The sequence below is a fragment of the Ischnura elegans genome, chromosome 4, assembly GCF_921293095.1.
Source record: "Ischnura elegans chromosome 4, ioIscEleg1.1, whole genome shotgun sequence".
Taxonomy (NCBI): Eukaryota; Metazoa; Arthropoda; class Insecta; order Odonata; family Coenagrionidae; genus Ischnura; species Ischnura elegans.
The window spans coordinates 113,609,803-113,621,909 of record NC_060249.1 but is presented as its reverse complement, the minus strand read 5'-3'; the positions used below and the strand labels follow the sequence as shown (position 1 = coordinate 113,621,909).

Below are 12,107 nucleotides of genomic sequence, written 5' to 3'. Positions count from 1 at the left end.
CTAAGAGGGAGCTGTTGCCAAGAATCGCCAGGTGGTGGTTGAGACTACAGGAGTACGACTTCGAAATCGAATACCGACCAGGCAGGAGCATGAGTCACGTAGACGCCCTCAGCAGAAACCCGGTGGGGAAGGCGGTAGAACCTGAGATGGTTGACTCAAAAATATTCACCACCAGAATACAGCAGGAGGATTGGCTGTTGACCATGCAGCTGCAAGATCCGAGTCTCCAGAAAATACATGCGACGTTGAAAAAGCCAGCACAGACAAACGAGGATAAGCAAGTGCACACTGATTATGTAGTAAGAGACCATCGAATATGTCGAAGAGTGGAGGGGGGAAGTCGTTGGGTGGTCCCAAGAGATGCGATTTGGAGAATCATAAAGGGGAGCCATGATGACATGGGACATTACGGAGAAGAAAAGACTCTGGAACACCTGAGAAGATATTTCTGGTTCCCGAGGATGAGACAAAGGATAAAAAGATATATCGCAGCCTGTATCGAATGCGCGTACCGCCCACGGAATGCGTTAAGGAACCGAGTTGTAGTGACATTGCAGGAAGATGAACATGAAGTGAGCAAAGAAGTGATAGAGGAGGTTAGGAAGGAAGCTTTAGGCAGGATGGTAACATGTCAGGAGAGGCAGAAGAAAAGGTTTGACGAAGCTCACAAGGAGCCAAGAAAATACGTGCGGGGAGAGTTAGTATTAGTCGAGCGAGAAGCCCAGGCGACGGGAACGTCTCGAAAGCTAGCACCCAAATTTAAGGGACCATACAGGGTGGAGAAGGTATTCCCCAGGGATAGATATTTGCTGACAGACATCCCAGGAGCAGCCAGAACCCAGAGGAGGTTTCATTCGGTCTTTTGTGCAGATCGAATGAAACCATGGTGCCAACCCCCACAAGACTACGACCCCGATGCTGTAGAAGAAGATGACAACCCACCCCCATGCAGCCTCGGAGACCAGAGAGCCCACGAGCAGATTCAAGAGGACCCCGATGCTGTAGAAGAAGATGACAACCCACCCCCATGCAGCCTCGGAGACCAGGGAGCCCACGAGCAGATTCAAGAGGACCCCGATGCTGTAGAAGAAGATGACAACCCACCCCCATGCAGCCTCGGAGACCAGGGAGCCAACGAGCAGATTCAAGAGGAATCCGATGCTGTAGAAGAAGAGGTCAGCCAACCGCAAGATCGGGCCGAGGACGGCCCTGAAATCAGGAAAGGCCGACTGTCATCCTCCGGCTGTACGAGACGGTCCGGAAGGTGCTGCCCCTCGGGGGGACGCCGAGGAACTCGGACGGACGAGCCAGTTGGGATAGTAACGCGCAGCGAGTCGCGCAGAAAGTGTGTGGGTGACGGGAGTGTAGAGAGACGGTGCAGGTTTTGCTAGGGAAGAACCACACGAGTTGCTGTATCTAGCCGATATTAAAGTTCTAGTTGCATCTAAGTGAAAGTGTTTCCGTGTGTGCTTTGAAAATCCATGCTACCTCTCCTAATAACCCCTCGACCTCACAATACCATATTTATCTGAATATAGTCCCTCCTTTTTTTCCAAAAATGCCTGTCGTTGAATTAAAGGGGGGACTATATTCAAGCATATTTTTTTAATTTATTCCCAAAACTGAGGCCCCAAAATAAGGGGGGGGACTATATTCAGAGGGCGACTATATTCAGAGAAATACGGTACTTTGTATAACCTCCATTTAATGATGCTTAGCACTCTACTACACAAGCAGTTTAGTCATACCTAGATCCAAAAGATTAACAGGCAAATAAAATACTCCACTCACAGTGTAAGCCATATCTGTAGCTGGGACTGAATCAAAAGCTTTCTCCCATGTGTCAGGGGTAAAGCTTGTATTGTATTCAATGGTATAACGGAGGATTGGGGCTCGGTTATCACCCATTGGAGTCCACTCTACTGATGCATCTCGTCTATTGCAAGTCACGGATTTAAGAGAGGGAGGATTTGGTACATCTGCAAAGTTAATAAGCATGTAGTTAATTTCAGAATTCCAGCCAATGAATAACTTTGAAAAGTAAAATTATTCACAACACACATACTCTAAACATCTGATCACCATCTAATTGTTAGGATTCTTATACCTTGAACTATTAGTGTTGCTAGTGCTCTAGCTTCATCCAAATCAGTTTTGGCAACACATGTATAAACACCAGAATCCAATTCTGAGGTTTTGGTGATAGTAAGGGATGAATCAGAAGCACGAACAAATCTTGGTTCTTCTTCAAAGTCCAAAGGTTGCCCATTATTGAGCCATTCTATTGTCAATTTCAAAGATGTGTCAGAAACAGCATTACAGCGGAAAGTGGCTGATGTTCCAGCAGCCACTTCATAGTCTTCTGGCCCCTGAACAATCTGAGTGTGTTCTGAAAAAAAAAAACATTAAATTATTCAAAAATCTATGTAATTGGCAAGAGAAAATACCCAAATTTCCTAAAATATTTTCAGCATATTTTTCCATTCATTAATTTTTTCAAACTTGCTCATTTTTTTAAATTTAGTCAGTTCTTATTGCATTCATGTTTTTCAGTTTATTGATCTGTCACCTTCTTGAGCTATTCACGAGGTAAAATCAACAGCCGTAACTCTTTCGCTGATAAATTGATGACTTCACGAGCTCACACCAAGCGATAACTACTCCTTGGCTTTGTGCATGGACCTCATGTAGTTTGATGTTATTTACACTAGTGAGTGACTCTTACACTCAATGAAAGATTCTTCCTGAGCAATTAAATGAACCAAAACTCAAAACTCATGAAAAGTGGGCGACAACTTTCACATTTCTTACTTCAGCCTTAAGAGATAATGGCTAAATGAGAAAGAATTTTTTTTCATTTTAACATATCTTTCCTTTCCATCTACCATTTTTTTAACAGCTATTTTGGGTCTGATATGAATCTGACCACCTTATTGAAATGTAGTAACTAGAGATGGGTCGAATAGCAGATTTCTCGAATTTGAATATCGAATTCGAATATTAAATCATTGCTCGAATATTCGAATACCTCGAATTTCAAATACTAAATGATGAATGCTGGTATGTTTGACTCGGTTGCCAATGCAGCAGGCAACACAAGATTTTGGGGAGTAATTTTGATTTCCTTTAAATGATTCGAGCAGGAATTTAGCTGATTAATGAATATTTTAATTTTATGGAAACAATTGGGCATATAATTAATTCAACTAACATCGCTTTACCCTCACTCCTGCTGCCAAGTGCTAGCTGACAATCTGAGGCATTTTGTAAAATACAAGCTCTTCTCCACCGGATTTTCTTCAATTATTTTCAGTCCATCTTCGGGAGTTCTCACGAGATAAGAAGATGAATTGGAATTGCTATCAGGGAGAAACCAAATATTCTGAGAAAATATCCCTTTGTCTGGGACTGTAACTATAAAGATTTATAGCACCACTCATAAATTGTAACTTGATATATGTTTTCGGAAAAAAATACCGTATCAAATTCCGAGAAGCTCTGTTGCTCATGTCGAGTTTCGCCAGAATGCGTCTCCGTCGTATTTTGACATTTATTTCTTTGCGTAAAATGCTTAAATAAACTCAGAAATACGTCATGTTTGGTCTTATTCTTTTTGAAATTACGCGCACATTACTAATATTTCAATTCAATAAAGGTGTAACATCAATTGACGAAAGTCATTCTTAGACACCTTTTGTGCTAATAGATGACTCATGCAGCGGTTGACCTCCAAAGAAATGGGGAACTTCGAAGCTGGTAGGAAAAAAAGGTCAGTGGGGGAGAAAAGGGAGGGCCCGAAACACGTTTCTATTGTTCTCGAGTAACTTGGTACTTTTTCGAAGCTAAGGTCTTCGTAATATGATCCCTGCGCGAGCTGTGACCTTTTTTTTATTTCGAAGAAGAGGAAAGCCTCAGAGGGGGGGCTAGTGCTGAATGGAGAGGGATACCGGATCTTGGGAAATGCGCTAATGTAAGTATCCCACGGTACTCACACAGCTGCTGACCTCCAGAAATGGGGAACTTCGAAGCAGGTAGCCAGAAAAAGGTCAGTGGGTGAGAAAAGGGGGGAGGGCGTGAAACAAGTTTTTATTGTTCTCGTAACTCGATATTTTTTTCGAAGCAGGGGTCTTCGTAATGCGATCCCTGCGCGAGCTGGGACCTTTTGTTTGATTTCGGAGAAGAGGAAAGCGTCAGAGTGGGTGAGCCAAGTGCTGAATGGAGGGGGATAGCGGATCGTGGGAAATGCCCTAAGGTTGCTATCCCACGGCACTGAGGTTCTCCTGGTGGGGGGAATCGGGGATTTTCGGATTTTTTCACCCGACCGTTTTTCGGTTCCCCTCATTGAACTCTTTTCACCGCTAAAATCCACGAATTTGATGTAATTCGTCAACTCGCGTAAAACGGCGCTGCGAGCGCTAAATGACTACAGTTCTCTACATTTTTCCGAGTCAACTACCAACGACGTGCGTGCGACAGTGTATGACGCGGAATTCCAAGTATTCGAGGTATTCGAGGCGGTACTTTTCGCATAACTATTCGAAACCTCGAATATCGAATACTTTCTAATATTCGAGGTATTCGAGTATTCGCGGATACTATTCGCACATCTCTAGTAGTAACCCATGCAAGGATAACAAAAAATTCCACATTGTATTAAATTGGAAATAAAAATATTACATATGCAGACATCTGGACCATCAGTAAGAATTAAAAAAATGACGTTCTTTACAACAGATTAACAGTAAAAGAGTACAATTCAAGAAATCACTGTGAAATACTCAAAATGAGGCCTTGTTACTGAAAACATGACGTACATCCCCAAATTTCCATTTTACTCCAATCCTCTAAATTTCTGAAGTCAAAATAAATAGAAAATAAATTTAGAAAATCATATTTCCCAATAGGGTGGTTTCCTATTATTTTTTTATTGCCTAAATCGAAAGATTATTACTCCTGGAGTACGTATTTCGCGCTTTTAGATTTTTTAATGACGATATCTATTTTTCGCGATTAAATGAAAAGTGAAAAATTTCAAGCGCGCAAAAACGCGACGCGTAAGTAGGAAAGTCCGTGCGACGCATTTCTGGTTCCCCCTCTCTCCTTGTGAAGTGACCTTGATCGAGGCTCTGAGCACTGATAGGATGCAGGATGCTAGCGGATATAGCGCGCGAAAACGCGACGGCTAAGTAGGAATGATGGGAAAAGTCTGTGTGACGTATTTCGGGTTCCCGCTGCCACCCTGTGAGGTGACCTTGAGGTGAGGCTTGAGCATATACTGATATAGAGAACTGATATGACGCAGGCTGCTAGCAGATATCAGAGTACCCTGCTAGCAGGTAGCGCTTGGCTTAAACATGGATTATTACTACCTTATCAAACGAAGGAAACTTTCGGACCTTAGACAATTTTAATAGGTGATTATTAAGACATGTTTCCCTGAGCTCTGTGCCTCATGCATGCATTGGTAACCTCAGAAGATGTATAACTCCTATCCTCTCGTGTAGAAACTAGGTCCCTGTGACGTCACGCGGAGTGGAATCGCATGGGCGCCAATCTGGCCTTTTTCAAATGAGGATAAAATTTGACCCTTGCCATTCGTCTAAACCGGTTATTCAAAAACCAAATAATTTATGTATTATGAATACACTAATGGTGGGTAACGAATCGCAATCAATGCCTATCGTTTTCTTTGATGAAGGAAACTACCCTTTTGAAGCTTTTGCTAAGCATGATGATAAACTAGACAAACAGGAACCATGTGCAACAAAAAAAAACCAGGATTTTTTTTAGTCAACGTTTAGTGATCCACTACTGGTCATGTTTTCAAAGGACAGATGATGCTTTATGACACCATTCTCACCAACAAGTGACCAGTATTGGGTCCCAAAATCTTTCACCAATATATCCTAGTTCATCCTGCAGCAAAAATAGGCCAATATTAAAAAAAAGGCCAAATTTTAAAGTTCAAAAATTCTTACAGTAGAACCTCGGTTATATGACCCTCACTTATAAAATGACCTCACACACCGATTTTTTTTTCGTCCTGTGAATAACCTCATATGAACCAATGTATTTCCAACCTCGGTCATGAAACTTTTCACATATACGACAACCTCGGTTACGAATCGTATTTTTCCAGTCCAATGAGATAAAATACCTCACTTATACGACTTGTCAAAGAACTGCTCCACGAGAAGATTGTGGTATTCACGCCGATTTTAGTCACTGGAGCGAAGTAGTAAGTTCTCATTACATAGATATGTGAATAACGAATAATGAGTTTTAATAATGAGCGATGATGTTTATTATACATTAATTTCAACTATAGTAGATGATCATTAATCCGGAATTATTACCTACAGAATATCTATCTCTCGGATATTTTTCTAGCATTTTTCCAAGGTTTTGTTTTCCGTCGCCCCAGCAAAATAACGTCCAAATTAGCCGTTAAAAATCCTCCTGTACCAAAATTTTGGCTTCCAAGGTCATCCAAAAAAGATTATCGTATTTGCAGCATGAACATAAGTCACTTGTGATTCAACACAATGGTAAAAACAGCATGCGTGGTCTCATTCCGTGGGCTAATGCTGCATCTGCGGGACAAATTGAGCCGGGGAAAAATTACTTACACGGCACGCAGATCAAAACTGACTCAACGTATCTCAGTGGGTGTAAATGAAACATAGTTGGACCTTGAATAGCTAGTAGCTTAACTCTGCCTGGTGGCAATTGTTTATTTTTTAACAGAAAAAGAGTTAGTGTGAATACCATCGGAGAATAACTCGCATCGTCAGTCATCACACAATCATTAAAGTCAAATTCAAAATGTGAAAGATAAGGCAGTTCCTTTTGACTCTGAAATGGCTTATATGTAATTATAAAATCGAGTACAAAAAGTGTCCAGTATTGTTATCAGAAATGGAAAGTAGATATTCCGTGAAGACAAATCACACGGCTTGTGAATCGTGAAAGTTCCCAGCATTGAATTTGTGGAAGAATAATGCCGATAGAGAAGAAGTTCTCTAACCACCGGAAAAATCTTAATTGCGGAATATCCCAGGTGCCAGTGGTGTAACTAGGAATTAGCTTTTGGGGGGAGATAGAAGTGCTGGGGATTACTGGAAAATTAAAAAAAAATGACATGCCTGGAAATATATTTAACATCATTTTGGCACTTAAAATTTAACTTTAAGCAGATGCAGCTGCTGTATATCAAAACTAGACAATTTTTTTAAATATTTTTTTTTATTTCTCTGAGGCTTTTGGGGGGATCTATCCCCTCATCCCCCCCATACCTACGCCACTGCTGGGTGCCCTATATTTCGTATTATCTATGATATGGTATTTAGAGGGAGGTAACTGACAGCTGGGGTCCTTTTTGCCTTGAGTTCAGGGAGGGAGGATAGGAAACCTGTGTTGGAATTAGCCAGGTTTTAATGAGAGGCTTAATCAGGGCTAAACGTCCATCTGCAGGATAGTGTATTGCACTGGAAGTTCCCTCCACACTACTCTCAAGCAGGGATACTGCCATCTCTGAAAAGTTTCTGCCACTGCCAGGACTTGAACCCTGACCCTAAGGGTGTGAAGCCTTTCGTATACATTAGTGAAACTTACAAAAGGGAAAAAGTGACAGGTGTGCTCATAAGATTGCCTGGAGTGATATGGTATTCAAAGTCGAATAAAAGTGAAAGTCAAGACAGACAGAAAATCATCTAATGAGAAAAAATTGTACCCAAGTTTTAAAATCTAAGAAGAAAATCATTATGATACAATTTGGGAGAAGATAATAGATCACATTTTGGCTGATAGAGCCATTTCTCCAATAAAATATACATGTAATGATTATTAAAGGTGAGATAAACACCACTATTTGGGGTCCTCATTCATTTGAGACCAATTATTAAATATGCTTAGCAAGGTTTATATAGCTTAATTTCAATTTCTTGAGATCCTCAATGCTAATACAGCATTCTCCTCAAATAAACATCCACATCCATGCAGATATCTTTGACAATTCTATTAGTAAAAGAAAACCAGTTTGTAATTATATATTATGTGCGTGACATTCACTTATATGCATAAAGTTTCAGATACCATGTAAAGCAATAAATACTGTGTTCATAAGAATTTAGAATACACCCTCGCATTAAGATATTAAACCATTCCAGAGGACTGGTCGTAAAGAGAATTCCATTGAATGCTGAATTGGCATTGTTTCTAGATGAGGAATTAGCATCACAGAAGTTCGTTTGTAAAAAAATCATCTCAGGCCAAATGCAAAATCTATCATCAGATGAACCCTTCTACACATAGAGTAGACCTCCAACAGGAGTCAACTGTATAGAAGAATAGAACTAACAATACAATTACAACTGGCAGAAGCCTATTAGCATAAAAAATCAACATTACCAAAATTATACGTAACTAACTACGACCATGTAGCATCATAAATCCTGGAGATGTAGAAAGAAAAACCCATGACACAGTTGCTACTATCCAAGACTTCTGTGGCTTAGTCAACCGTTATTCAAATAGTCACTAGCATTCACCCTATTAATGTTAATAGTCAGGCTTTAAAACTACTGAATACTACTCCTGCCTTTAGGGAAACCCATGACTGTAGGAAGAAGAATGGCCATGCATACTTAATTTGATCAAATCGCAAAATGCTGAGCTAAATATAGTAACTGATTTCTCTAAAGCATAAAATGGCTGAGCTGCAATGTACAATTCTACTGGACATTGAATACAGACAATTAAAACATTCCTAACTACCAATACAGATCCACGAAAAAAAAATGGTTTCATGAAGGACACAGGGCCAGCAATATCCCTCCAATGAAAAATCCAAGAATTTTATTCCTACATGAAGAAGAGGAAAAGATATTTTTCAGAAAATTATTTCAATAAAGGCAGGGTTATGAAGGCTTTCTTTCAAACAGAAATAACTAGGGAAAAATGTGTAGGACCATTTCTGACTGCTGAGCTTCTATGCTTTACAAATTATACAATAGAAGAATACGATGCATTTGGTCATTAAAAATAATAGTTTTCCTGTAAGCTGTAGAATCACTACAAATATCTTAATTATCTACAACTATTAAGAGTACTACATACATGATGCCACTGTGACAGAGTACTGTACATTGCATTTACTTCTCATGCAAAACAGAGTGAGGGGCAAATGATCAACACAGCTTCACAGACTGTTGAAACACTGTTGTCCACCAGCACATTAGGATTTCCATAGAAAAATTAAAGGAATACGAAAATTGCCTAGAACTTTACTTTGACAAAATAGTCGAGTCAAGGTCAATAAATAAGATAGTTCACAACAACACAAATATTTAATTACACTGAGGGAAACATTCAACATCAGAAGGTTGCTCAAAGCAGTGAAAAAAATAAAAATTCCATTCTACGTGCAGAGAATAGGTTCACACATATCAGGTACAGGTAAATCTTCATGATAAACTTACATCATACCTATTATCTCTTGACAAAAAATGATATAAACAATGGAAGATTAAAAATGCCCTTTCACATTCTCCATCACATCAAGACAAACAAAAACATAAACCTGAAAGGATGGTTTACATTATTATGTGCAAAACTCAAGCATTCACAGGTGATCAATAAGCTCACTATGACCACACTGGCTAAGAAAAAGTAAATGAAGCAGACACAGTAGGTTGACATCACCCCAAAAAAAAGAAGTCCCATGCTGTGAGTAGGTTAACATGATCCCACCTGATTTGAACGGGGAGCGAGATTCAGAAGGTGAGGGGGGGGACATGAGGACAGGTGGACGTAAGGAGTGTGGGCAGGGGGGAAGAGGCGAAACTGCTCGTCATCATCACCATCGTCATCGTCAATACATCCTATCCAGTAGCAAGTAGGGCAGATGTGTTGGGACGTAGGCCACTGGCGTATCGGCCACATAACTTCCATTAGACTGGGTGGTGGAGGAAGAAGAGACAGATATCAAGAAATATTACCCTGTTTCCCTCACAAATTAACAGTATTTTATGGCAGAAATCACAATTCGCTCAAAACATCTTCACATGTCCAAAATAATTGACTTAAGGTAGGCAATCCCTCAAAGCACGAAATTCACAGACAACTTTAAATGAGGAAGAAAGAACCAATTGGATAGACTAAGAAGGTAAAAGCATCGCATATTTTACCAGTTCTCAAATAGAAAACCTTGGTTATTAAGATGCAACAAAAATTCCAACCAAACAGCATTCTATCACATTAATAAATCTAAGGCCATTTATGAGAGAGAAAAAAAAAAACAAGGTTAAAAACAACTGCATTTTTTACACTTCCCCGATTACCTTTTCATCAGAGATGATCAGGATTATGAGTGTTTGATTGAATATTAATGACTCAATAGATATACCATTGTAGACCCAATTTAACTGGATATAGGGCAGGAATTTGAATATTTCATTCAATCCTATTGCATCAGAGGTTTCGAGTTTTAGCCCATTCCTGATTTATATTTAATTTGAAGGCGACCATCTTCATGTAATAGTAAAGCTAGAGCATGGAGTGAGACAAGGCAGAAAAAAGATTACGTAGAATTCAGACTAAGTCCAAGGACATTGACACTTTTGGAACAATTGGAACACTTAAATGTTTCTCGAATGACTGTGTGAGGCATGAAATAAAAACTCTCAACACCATAACCCAATACGCAGGATATCCACTTAATAACAATTAAAAAATTTGCTGAGAGTACCAGATTTTCCACGAGAATTTCTTTGTTTTCCACGGTGATAACCAGTCAAAAAACAATGGTATTTTAACTAAATATTGCACATGGGATATAAATTACTGACCAGAGTAAAAGTTGCTGGGTAATTTTAATGCTGTGAGTAACATCTTGAGATGTATGAAACTTAGGGACAAATGACAGCTTACCAATTGGATGAGGTTAAATACATACTTTAAAAAACTTAAGCTCACATCTTCACATGTGAGGAAATAAATCGCAGGTATTATGTATTACAATATCTTCACAAATACATAATAGCAGGTCAGTCACTATTTACTACCTTCTCTAAAGTATGTCTACCTTAAATGTTTTCAACATGAAAGTGAAATGGCCCTTATAGAAACTGCAATGGGTTGGAACTGAACTCTAGTATACAAACAGTTCTGATAACTATTTTCCAAACAATAGTTGTAAGCATGTTTACCAATAAATTAACAGCATCAAGTAATTAACTATACGAACAGAAAATTTTAATAATGGAAAGTTACTGAAAAAGGAGCTTTTAATAAAGAGATTCAGATTTCTGGACGAAGAACAAAAAACTTATACAAATTATTTTATATTATACTTAACTATGGGTACATCACTAGAGTAGCCAGATGCTGCATGCTTCAAAAAAAGACTTTTCCTGAACACTTGCCAAATTCCCTGAGAATTTCCACAAAACCAAAATTCCCAGCCAGCTAAGTGATGGGGTTAAGTTTAGGCCTCCCTGTCTAAAAGACATAAAGTTGAGTTTTGCCTGGGTGAATGTCTCCACCCAGGTCATTTGTGCTAATGATCATTGGTGGTTACAAACCCCCCCATGTGAAGGACCAAAATAGGCTGTTTCTAGTAGTCGGGACATTAACAGAATAAAAATTTCATCGAAACTGATCAAATACTAACACTAACTGAAGAGATGGGATATAATTGCAGGATGGCATACAAAATAAATTTAGGCTATAACATGGCTCAGTAATTGCAGGCTAAGGCTTTTCCTTGTCAATGGAACGACTTTAGCCTTCACATAGAGGAATTAAGATGCCTAACAAGTTACACACCACTTCGGTCATGGTGTCAAAAAAAATGAATCATTAATTTCACAACTCTCATAGTCAGCCACCACCGCAATGCTGATGTGGGCTATACTCTATGACTTTGGTAATAACAGCCATGTAACAACTCCTCTTGAGTCAAATAAATACAGGCAGTCCTCAACTTATGTACAATCCACACTTTTGTATGTTCCAAATTGACATCTTTCACTTGATTTTTGTATGCTAAATTCGGACTTGCAAACATTTGTCTGTAAATAATTTTTTGAAATTCCTGCGATGTTTGC

The 12,107-nt window shown here is 39.3% G+C and overlaps 2 protein-coding genes across 3 annotated transcripts in view; one reads left to right on the top strand and one right to left on the bottom strand.

Annotated features, from left to right (window-relative positions):
• LOC124157906 overlaps nucleotides 1–12,107 on the top strand; it is a 137,116-nt gene that overhangs the window by 54,408 nt on the left and 70,601 nt on the right. The gene's annotated exons all lie outside the window — the stretch shown is intronic.
• LOC124157902 (neuroglian) overlaps nucleotides 1–12,107 on the bottom strand; it is a 254,597-nt gene that overhangs the window by 176,521 nt on the left and 65,969 nt on the right. For both annotated transcript variants that reach the window (XM_046532974.1, XM_046532975.1), the window contains exons 21-22: nucleotides 2,108–2,389; nucleotides 1,792–1,979 (exon numbers count right to left, since the gene is read on the bottom strand). In XM_046532974.1, coding sequence (XP_046388930.1) covers nucleotides 1,792–1,979; nucleotides 2,108–2,389 — 470 coding nt within the window. The remainder of the gene's footprint in view (nucleotides 1–1,791; nucleotides 1,980–2,107; nucleotides 2,390–12,107) is intronic.